The following is an 11,983-nucleotide window of genomic DNA, read 5'->3' on the forward strand; positions in this document are numbered from 1 at the left end:
GAAAGATTAGTTATAATTGGTGGCAAACATGCACAGTCTCATTTAATTGTTCTACCTGAAAACTGGATACCCCAGTTAAATTAGGTACTTTGTTTTTTTTCTGTTTAATAGACCCTTTGATTTTTGTTACTTAAGGCTACCAGAATATAAATGTATTTTCATCGGATGCATGAATGCACTGTCAATGTTCACATATTTGGCAATCGAAACTGAAATATAAACAATCCCTAACCATAATCTGCTGCCATATCATATGTAGTGAATTGCTGTCTAAAAGATTAAAGACATCTGCTTTAATTAACCTGCCCATTAAATGTACAGAGCTGTTTGTATACAAGTTTATGGGAACATCTGCAGACTGACACACAAGGGTGCTTCAAGAATGTATTTAACAAGATGATGGCAAGTAGCCCTTCTCTTTGTATGTACAAGTTAATTTCCTAACTAATGTATAAAGGTGAATGCTTTGAATTAAAAAAATAATAGATACCTATACAAACAAAAATGGATTAAATTATTTTGATCATTTTATTTGTGTAACAATATTCTGAAAGTTAGGCACTACGAGACACAAAAGAAGAAACCACAAAAATACAGACAGTAGGGTCAATGTAAAGGTCAAAAACAGAAAGATATGTTCAAGTGCTCTCTGCATACAGTCAATGACATGGAAAAGAGCAAGGTTGTGATCTGCAAAAGAAGTGCATTTTTCACGGAGCCATATGAGCCAGTGTTCGCATTAAATATCCATTCATGTGTAGAGGAATGAAAAGAGGAAATCTCTTTGCACATGACTGTAGGACTGAAATGATTACAGCTTCACTGAGCTAAGTGAAAAATCATCTCCATTAGAAAATCAAACCCCATAAGTGTAGATAGAGTGGGACCTAAAAACTGGTGGTAAACAACAAAGATAGGGTGAGATTAGGATTTGGAACATGAGTGTGAGTCACTGAGGGCCTGTAATGTGTGAAGTAGAAGTAGATCTATTTTTTAAAACTTCCCCTGCACATTATTGGGCATTTGTGTTAATTTCACTGCACTTCGCCTCAATTCACATTGCAGTAGATGAAACTTTTAAAGTCATGTAGTGCTAGTAGGGTGAGTAACATAAAAGATTCAGTGGGGTTAATGTACTAAAAGCAATTAGGCTGTTTAATTTGCAAGAGAATCTTTACGTATTTTTCCCTATAGCTTAGTGAATGAGTTGAATCTGTGCTGACTTCCATCAACCCCACCATATGCAAGCAAAAATACTGTTTTATTTTCCTTAGTCATGATTGAATATTCTTTGCAAAGTGAATTTTCACCACATTCACTAAACTAAGGGAAAATTCCCATGTAATGTGAAAATTTCCTTGCAACCAAACAGCCTATTTGTCTTTAGTAAATTTACCTCAGCGAATATGTTTTTAATGAGTTCAGAGAAAAAGAACAAGTCTGGGAGATGGCTAGAGAGGCCCTAGTGAGGGTTCTAGGGCTCTAGTGAGGGTTTCAGGGCTAGTTCACACCAGCCCCAGTGCGTTCCGGCCCAATTCAGTGCTGAAATGCACTGGATCATATCCCAGCCGGCTCACTGCGTTCTGGGGTGTGGTTGTGCAATGAAGTCAATGGCACCGCAGCCACGCCCACAGTGTGATTGCCTTCAACGGAAAGCATGGCACATCAATGCCTGCGTTTTGGTGCCGTCAATGCAGGCATTGATGTGCCACACGTTCTGGTGCAGGCGATCCCACTGCGGCTGTGGGGCGTGGCTGCGGTGCCATTGATTCAATGCACTGCCATGCCCCCTCCCATCCCAGGATACAGTGAGCTGGCCGTGATGCGATCCAGTGCATTCCTGCACCGAATCTGGCCGAAACGTACTGGAGCTAGAATGTAGTGAGGAAATGGTAAAGAGATGGAAAGGATATGTTAGAGCTGGAATATATGTTGTGGTTAATTCACTAAAGGAGTAGTGCATGCTTACTTTGTACAATGAAAATTCCCATGCAAAGTGAAAATTCACTTAGGGGGTTATTCATAAAGCTGCTGAAGGCAGCCAAGTGAATAACCCAGGTGAAGTGAAGTGAGCCGAACAACGTTCAGCTATTCACTCGTACTCACTCACTCGTACTCGGCTAAGCCAAAGTGCAGAAGGACTTCGACTCAGCCAATCCGACATCTGGATCGGCTGAGCTGAAGTGAGTAAATAGCCGAATGCCGCCAAGCGCCATTCGGCTCGGCTATTCTGCTCGGTACCTCTGTAGTACCGAGCAGAATGGAAAATCAATAAAAAAAGTTTTAAAAAAAAAGGTAAATAAATAGTTCAATAAAAAAAGAAATAAAGATTTTTAAAAAAAGAAAAAAAAAACTGGGCAGAGCTAGCAGTGACTGCTAGCTCCACCTAACTGTTTCCTATTGGGCAGCACCTGCTAGAGCCCCGGCCAATGAATAACAACTGATGTCACGGCCAGCTCCACCTAGTTGTTATGGTTGAATAACAGCTTAGCGTACCCAGGTTATTTGGGGATACTGATCTGTCATTACAACTGGGCCGAGCCAGCCGTGAAATGACAGTTCCACCCAGCTGTCATTTGCGGGGGCGAAAGGCCGGCCTTCGGTAGGCCGTTTGCCCCGCTTCGGCTGACACTTCAGCTCAGTTGAGCTGAAGCAAATGCCTTTGGCACGGCTGAGCTACTCGGCCACCTTCGGCTGCTGTACGGGCTATATTGAATAGCCCGTACAGCAGCCCCAGGGCTGAATCCTTCAGCTCCTTTGTGAATAGCCCCCTAAGCTTACTGAATGTGGTGATAAACTATTTTGCAAAGAAAACACAATCATGAGCAAGTAAATAAAAAAAAAAATATTTATTGGATGATTGAACTCTGCAGAGCCAAAGGCAGCCGAGTGAGTAACCGACCTAAAGTAAAGTGAGCCGAGCGCTGTTCGGCTATTCACTTCAGACTTGTACGTCTGATTTCAACTGTACAGCGGCTGAAATCAGCCGTACATCGACTTGCTTCGGCTGGCTTCGGTTCAGCCGAACGGCATTCGGCACAGCTATTCGGCATAGAAATAGAAGTGTTAAAAGTTGAAACAAAAAAAAAGTAGAGAATAAAATGTCTACAAATGTAAATAAAAGATTAATGTTCAAAAATAAATAAAGATTTCCAAAAAATAAGATGAAAATTAAAGATTATTGAAAAAAAATAAAAATAAAGATCATTGAAAAAAGAAATTAAAAAAGAAAGAAACAATTGGGCGAAGCCAGCAGTGACAGCTAGCTCTGCCCATATGTCTCCTATTGGCCGGGACCTGCTAGGGTCTTCTAGCAGGTCACAGCCAATGAATAAAAACTGGGCGGAGCATGGCCGACTCCACCAAGTTGTCATTGTTTAATGACAGTTCAGCATCGCCAGTTAACCTGGGGACTCTGATCTGCCATTACAACTGGGTGGAGCCAGCCATGAGATCACGAATGGCCCCGCCCAGATGTCAGCGGCGAGGCTTTCGGCCGGCCAATGGCCGGCAGCTCACCCCGCTTCAGGTTTACCTTCGGCTAAGCCGAGCCGAAGCGTAATGAATAGCCCGTACAGCAGCCCTTCGGATCTACTGAACTGAAGGGCTCCGGCAGCCGAAGCTAGCCGAAGGATCAGACGCAGCTACGGCTGATCCTTCGGCTAGCTTTGTGAATAACCCTCTAAGTGAAAATTCACTTTGCTAAGTGAACAGCCTATACTCCTTTAGTAGCTATAGAATAGTAGTAAAGTGGGATTTTGATGAATCTCAGAAGGGTGGCACATAGTCCTAAGTGATGCCAATGGTTTAAATGTATTGGAATTAGTGAATCGTTAAAATGTTCTACAGGTTGTGGAATTGTGGTGATATGAAAGAGGAAGAGGAAGCCTTTTTAGGAAAAGATAGGATATAAGTAAATACATTCAGAATAGACAGCTAGTCCAAAAACTGCACATCTCACATCATTAACAAGTAAACGTAACAAAGATAGCTAAGCAGTGTAGCCAACCAAATGAATTTGTATACATCAATAATTTGTATAATTATTATTATTGTTGTTGTTGTTGTTGTCATCGTCATCACAATTCTCTATACTTCAGGGCATTCAACACTTAAGAGCAATGTACAGTTGTTATATTTCAGAACTAGAATGCACAGTTCTTGTGTGTCAGTCATTAATAAATTGATACCGTAATTCTTGGACTTAATTATTATTTTAAAACAGAAAACTGAACAGTGAGATCGTAAAATTCTCAGGAAAAAAAATGCTACAGATTTTACTTAGGTTAACTAAACTATATTATATGCACCCCCAATCCACAGACTTAATGGAAATTTAATGGAAAAGGTTTTAATTATCATTTCTACTTTTGTAATTGTTGGTGAAATTGTATGTGCAGCAAGAGTCTCCATTGATTTAATCAAAAATACAATATTTCAATGCATGCATTCAATGGTTAAAAACACGTAAGCATGGTACACTGCTTGATTTTAAGAAGAAATGAGACAACTCAACTTTAAAAACAAAAATAAAGTTGAACTGTCATATGTGCATGCTCACTGGATCGTTCTTGAATCAAATTGCATTTCAAACTTCAAGTCCAATGAAATAAAACTATGATTAGAAGCAATTCAACCAATTTGTCTCCTACATATAACTAGTGTAATATTTAGTTTACAAATTGTAAAAAGTGCCTAAATCTAAATATAATATCATAGAAATGATTATTGAGTTGCATCGTTTCATGCAATGATAACTAACTTTAAAACATACTATAAAAACATAAAAATGACCCTTTCCTAAGGAAACTTATCTTAAGTAGCCCTGATTTTATGTATACTAATATTTTTCTTTTTATCTGTATTTCATATTTTGTTTCTGTTACCACAGGTAATAAAATGAAAGCTAGAGTACTACATTTTTCAAATGACCACTATAGAAAAGTTATAATGCACACAGTTGTTATACTGCAAAGAGTTTGTCTCTGCTATTGTTTGACTGAACGATGTGCTGATAAATGTTTCAGAGGTGAAGGACTGAATGCTGCTAAAAAAACAAAACAAAACAAAACAATTTTAGTCATCATTCTGTATATTTTATGAAGTGCTGAGTAATTTATCAGTGCTATATAAATATGGGTATTAAGGGTAATAGATACATTTATAATTATAAACATTATCACTACACCTACTAAACTTACTATAAAACAAAAGCTATGCTTCTTGATTGTTTGCTATGCTTTAATGCACATAACTATTTTAATAGTATTTTAAAAAAGAAAATTCTTAACAATCAGATGTGTCTATCTATAGTGGCACAAGACAATAATAGGCCAATGTTAGAAGAAACAAATTAATCTTGTAAACCAAATTGATATCCACAGTGTAGAGTAAGACAATTGATGTCTGGACTCAGTGGGGTTGATTTACTTAAGGAGTAAAGCATGTTCACGTTACCAAGTGAATTTACACTTTGCAAGAGAATTTACACTTAGCTCTGTGATTGAGGTAAAAATTCACTTTGCAATGAATACCCAATTGTGCAAGGAAAATTTAAATAACAGTATTTTGCTGGCACATGAAGGATGAATGTCATAAGAGCTTTACCCCATTCAGTAAACTAAGCGTGAAAAGTAAAAATTCACTTTGCTAAGAACATTTATTTATCTATTTACTTTTAAATCAACCCCAGTGATACCTCTGATTAATTGTCAATTGAATTCGTTTTTTTGGCTACTGTTTTCATTTAAAAATTGCAAATATCAACTAAACAGCACTAATGATCTATACATAACATTAGCGGACACAGAAAATAAAAGTAAAAAATTAAAAATTCTAAAAGAAAGATAACATTCTAAAACAAGTTTACCATCAGTGGATGGTATTGGATGGATTATTTTAAAAGTCCGGCATTTAAAAACAGCATTTACAGAGACACATTATCTTTTTTTTTGAGAATAGAACAGTTATTTAAGCCTGGTGCACATAAGCTTATAAGTATTTTTTTAGGAGTTTCTAGCCTAAATAAAGGCGCATCTGTTTCATGAACTGAAGCGACACTAAGCTCAGGAGTTAAACCTTTAAAATGAATTCAAGCACCTTAACTATTAACAAAAAATGAATCTTATTTGTGCATCACTCCTATGATGGACCACAATCTCATAGATTGTAGTCCATCATGGGAGTGAGTTTGAAATGGTGAGTACTTTACAACACACACAGAGAGCATGGGGAACAAAAGTAGCCACCCCCCAGAAGGAAGGACAGTGCCAACATCAATTCAGAGATGATTTGAGGATCTACAGCTGAGTGATACACAAATAAGTTAATTTTTTTGTTAATAGTTAAGGTACTTGAATGCATTTTAAAGGTTTAACTCCTGTATTTAGTGTCACTTTGATAAACCAATTTATACATGGACTGAATGTCCATGTATAAATGATGTTAAAAAAATCTCAAACACTGTAAAATAGTTCCCCTTATTAAGTATAGAGAATGCATCTCTTTCCAGCCATTGTCTGTTTTCAGGCTATAGAACTGTCAATAGATATTTATCAATCAATTTCCTAATTAGATTGTCACATTCAATCACACATACAGTATGTGGTTCAGTTTACTATATGTAGCTCAAATAAGAATTTTGCTTTCCAGAGTCCTTCAGGGCCTTGGACTATAGTAAACCAAGTTTATTATGATGTTGTTTGCTAGGGTATGCTAACATTTCACAAAAGTGGAGACTTGCTTTAACTACTAAATTAAATCTCATTAGTCATGCAGTTTAGGTGACATACATTAAATATTAAAAACTAGAGTTTTGAGACATATGTGGTATTTTAAGAGAAATCGTAAGCTTTTATTTATTTGTTTATTGCATTTATGTTAAAGGAACAGGGAACACTTAATTGTGCTTGTTTTTCAACACATTTCAGACTTTGTTATATTTTATGTAACTTAAAATTCATGGTTTTATAGCAGGACCCAAGCATGGAATTCTATGATTCCCTCCCTATAAAATATATATCCCAAGATCTTGCAATGTCACAGTAAGTATTCAACAGCATAACTCTCAAAATACTTTAAAATATATAATACTATTAATATTAGCACTAACATGTTAAACACCGTTTAACTAATTAATTAACTACACCCATTATAAAAATACAAAATAGCCTATAGATATTATAAATATTCTCTTATATTTGACAAAAAAGCATTTAATCGAATGATCATCTTATGTTGTCTCATTAAAATTACATATAAGCATGAGACCACATTCCTATATTTTTTAAGGATGGTGACATGAATTTAGAATTAATTACTTATTTGCCTTTTAACGACTCAACAAATTCAGTTCAGATATTATGGCTTATGACTGAAGTTTGAAATTGAATGCAGCAAATATTTTGTCTAAATGGAAAGAGTTCTGTTTGCTAAGAATGTTTCCATATAGAGAATGGAATAATAGTCTTAGTGAATACATCATTACTGCGTGCCTGGCTTTGAGCACAACAATAGTAGCTACTAGTACAGCAGTTTGTGAATGATTCATGTGAAGCGATTGCTTGCATTAAGAGTTTTTCATCTCTAAAATAATTCTCATCTGCATGATTACCTAACACATCCCTGTTTTCAACTCTCATCTGTTTAAGTTGTGTATTTGTATTTATTTATGTATTTAGTTATTATTGTAAACTGTATTTAATAAACTGATACAGGGTCATTTATTGAAAATATTTTTTTACTTGGTCTGCCGGTGGTTGACACTTGAATCAGTCTGCGTTTTCACCTAGCTGAAAATACAATTGAATTCTAATAATGAAGCTGAAAGTTAAATTGCATTTCTATAGCATATAATAGGAAGTTGTAGAACTACCCCTCCTATTGAAGGTTTCCCAGGCAGGTATATATGTAGATACCTAAAAACATTGTTGGGCATTCTCGCCAATCTTTGAATAAAGTGAAATGCTTGTAAGTCTTAATGTAAAGTATATGTAAGTAAATCTTTAAATCAAAGGGTTAAAAATGAAGTCAGCTGCTACCTTAATAATTACATGGGCAGCCTTTGAGTACAGCTGGCCTCTGCAAGCACTGGGTTGCGTACACAGGGGCAGTCAGGTCAGTTGCAATGAAGCTGACAACCTAAATTGATTCTCTATAGCCAGTATGTAATGGGTATTTGTAGAACTACCATTTCTATTGGAGGTTCCGCAGGAAAGTATATATTTAAAAAACAGAAAGGCATTAGATTTGTGGGTATTACTATTTTAAGTTAATATGTTGAAGGATTTTCCATGTCCTTTGATGATAGCTTCCACCAAGGTGAAAAGTTAGGTATATTATCTTCAAGGAGTTTTGCACAAACTGGCTGGGGAAGTTCCTTAAACATTTCTGGCAATGAATACATCAATCTAAAAGATCAGAAAAATTGCCCACTTCTGCCTAGTTAGCAAATGACCCTTGTATCTGAAATGTATGTCACATTTATTTCACAATTAATTTGCATGCTTATTTAACTAATTTATTTACATTATATGTTTAATTACCGTTTAATTTGTCATTTTATTTTGGCATGCTTGTTAAATCCAGAGTTTTGTAAATGGTCTATGTGTATTTTTTTAAATTATTCTTTCTTCTGATTTATATTTTCTTTACATTATTGTGAAATTTACTTTGTTTGTTTTTATTTTTAGATATACATTTTTGTTTTTGGCTTTTTTCCCTGTTGTTTTATGTTTCATCTCATTATCACCTTCAAAAAGACAATAGAAGCTGTTGGTAACGTGTATTTCCTCCCTCTCAATTTTTGTATTAGGTGGTTGTAAATGCCCTTATTGGTGCTATACCTTCCATCATGAACGTGCTGCTGGTTTGTCTAATATTTTGGCTAATTTTTAGCATTATGGGGGTGAACATGTTCGCTGGAAAATATGGCTACTGTTTAAATGTCACATCGGAAGAATACTTTGATATTGATATAGTCAATAATAAATCAGATTGTGAAGCAATCATAGCAGCCAATAATCAAAGCGCAAGATGGAAAAACGTTAAAGTGAACTTTGATAATGTCGGCTTTGGTTATCTAGCCTTGCTTCAAGTGGTAAGACATAAATATATATATATATATATACTTGTCATCTTTAACTGTATATTGCAGTGTATTGCACCCACAGGCTTTGTTTGTGTGATTTGTTATCATAAGGCAATTTACTTCTTGTATATCTCTATAAAATCGCTCTTAAATCACATAAACATGAATTTAGCAAGTTTATTTATATTGTTTGTTGATTTGTTTAATAAGCATATTTGCTGCTTGTGAGAGTACTTTTATAGCACTTTACAAACACATAGAAAAAAGGAAGGAGGGTTCGGACTTTTAAGGCACTCGAAGGATCACACAAACATGTTTTGTTTTTATATAAAGTATAACAACTTTTTATTTATAAACAAAATTAAAAATACATGTTTTTAAAAGAGAGACAACAAAATTGCCTAAAAAAGACCATAGGATGTAGCCCCATCCTCCCACATTATTATCTATATTACAATACTTGTTGCAGTTTGCTGGATATCAGCTTTCTAGTTATATTGTAGTCCCGTGGGACTTTACAAACACATCAGTTTATGATTTTAATTTTTATAACTACAACAAAGTTTGACCTGTAGCACCTTTCTGAATAGCAGGCGTGCCAACCATGAGGAAAACAGCTTCTACAATAAAGAAAAATGTAATGCTTACATACATGTCTGCAGTAACTAAAATAGTACCTATAGAATAAAGTGTCAAAAACATATATTATTCAATCTGTCAATGTACTACAATCCACATAGCAACAATTGCACCCATATTAATAAGATAAGCAAGAAATGAATGCATTATGTATCTAAAATGGGAAGCAAAAAAAGGGGGAAATGACAAATAGGGGACATATGCAAAAGCATAAAGCAAAGTTGTTAGAAAGAAAAGCTAAATGAACTACACGTTTGACTAGACTGTTGACAACATATGCATATAACACGTATACTGTATCTTTTGACATAATCCGCTCCTCTAGTGTCAGTTGAAACACCGTGGAGTGTTTCCTCTTCCCATTGGTGGAAATTAGACATGTCTTCTTCTTCTATCCCACAATGTAATGCATAGTGCCCAAACACCAGTAAACATCAACAGCTCATGCATCATCAGAAATGTCATATGGCAGGGCGTGCCTATGGCTATACATATAATCATTAGAAAGTTTGCACTTGCACATGCATCTGTGTCTGTTACAACTTGTTATTTTTCTTTTTCTTTTTTTTACCCTAATATTCAAGCTCTACTGAGCCCCAAGGGCCTCGAAGCCTGGGGCACTCAATATGCAAACAGACTTTTAAGCTTAAAAACTTAAACCTACATTATAATTGTTGTTAAGCAGAATAGAAGGGCTGAAAGTACCTTTCCCCTGGAAAATGATGCTATAAGCAACTAGTCATGTCACTAATAACCTAAGAAATTGGTCATGTGACGTCAGAATCAATCAATCTAAACTCTGATCTGCCACTTCAGCAGTGATCATGTCCACCCAGAAAGACTAATAAGGTTTAAGTTAACATAGGTATAATATATGCCTTTGTATACACCAGTGGTAGGCAAACTCTGGCTCTCCAGATGCAGTGAAAGTACAAATTCCATCATGAATCTGCATCTGGGATTAATGCCTGTGGCTGTCAGAGTCTTGCAATGCCTAATGGAATTTGCAGTTGCACCACAGCTGGAGGGCCGACGTTTGCCTACACCTGTAAAAGCAGTAAGCAAAGTAATTTATTTGTATTTCCTTGTTTTCATATAATGCATACTACTTTGTCAATAATGGACTCTTAATAATAAATACTATTATTTTCAATTCATAGGCAACATTTAAAGGCTGGATGGATATCATGTATGCTGCTGTTGATTCGAGAAAGGTCAGTATTGCTTAATTTGGGATATACAAACTCTACATATTCCTCCAGTAACGATTTGTTTAAAACATGCAGAAGTTAGGCCCCATTCACACCACCGCAGAAGCGGTTCAAATTGTGTTTTTGGCCGTTTTTAATTGCGTTTCAGCACTAAAGCGCAATTAAAAATGCCTAAAAATGCTAATAAGCGCATTGTAATTGAAATCTATATGGGAAGTGTGCTGATCAGTGTGACAAACGTAGCTCAGGGAGCATTTTGGGTGGCAGGTGGTTTGGATCGCGCTGAGCCGCACGTTTGCATGAATGGTCCCCATAAGAATGTATGGGATTGTTCATGTAGGAGGCTCAGTGCGGAAAAATATGTGCGACCGAACCGCTCTGGTGTGAACAGGGCCTTATAGTTCTAAGTGCATGTTTTAGTGTTTACTTCAAAACAAAGTACTAAAAAGCCTTCAATCGGAAATCAGTTGTACAGACCTGCAGGCAGTGAGTAGAGACAACACTTATCTACTGGCTCAATGCTGCTAATTTGATTTGGCATTCAGAGAACGCCATACTGCTTAGACAGCACAGTTCCAGTACAAATCCTAGCCTATTTGTCATGTGACATGTTACATCAGCAATCACTCTTCTCACCAGTTTTCTCCCCAGCATTCCTTGATATTTATATAGCAGTATATTAAAAACCTTTCATATGAATGAATTTGTACAAACATTCAGGTAGTTAGTGGAGACAACACATCTATTGGCTTGAGTCAGGTAGGTGAAAGTTGAACAAGGGTGTTCTTTTACATATATAATGCATTACATATTCGACTGTTCAATTCTTTTTTTTGCTGAATAAGATTGTATTCACTTCCAGATGGAACAGCAACCAAAATATGAAGACAATCTGTACATGTACCTTTATTTTGTCATATTCATCATCTTCGGATCCTTTTTCACGCTAAATCTGTTCATTGGTGTCATCATTGATAACTTTAATCAACAGAAAAAGAAGATAAGTATTAAATGTTTACTGACAGTAAACTTGGCCATCTTGGTA

The 11,983-nt window shown here is 36.0% G+C and overlaps 1 protein-coding gene across 1 annotated transcript in view; it reads left to right on the forward strand.

Moving 5' to 3' along the window:
• LOC108785202 (sodium channel protein type 2 subunit alpha-like) overlaps nt 1-11,983 on the forward strand; it is a 128,139-nt gene that overhangs the window by 111,391 nt on the left and 4,765 nt on the right. The window contains exons 22-24 of the mRNA XM_018554239.1: nt 8,813-9,097; nt 10,888-10,941; nt 11,801-11,936. Of these exons, the coding sequence (XP_018409741.1) occupies nt 8,813-9,097; nt 10,888-10,941; nt 11,801-11,936 (475 nt within the window). The remainder of the gene's footprint in view (nt 1-8,812; nt 9,098-10,887; nt 10,942-11,800; nt 11,937-11,983) is intronic.

Source organism: Nanorana parkeri, unplaced genomic scaffold (assembly GCF_000935625.1).
Source record: "Nanorana parkeri isolate BGI_ZX_2015 unplaced genomic scaffold, ASM93562v1 scaffold149, whole genome shotgun sequence".
Classification (NCBI taxonomy): Eukaryota; Metazoa; Chordata; class Amphibia; order Anura; family Dicroglossidae; genus Nanorana; species Nanorana parkeri.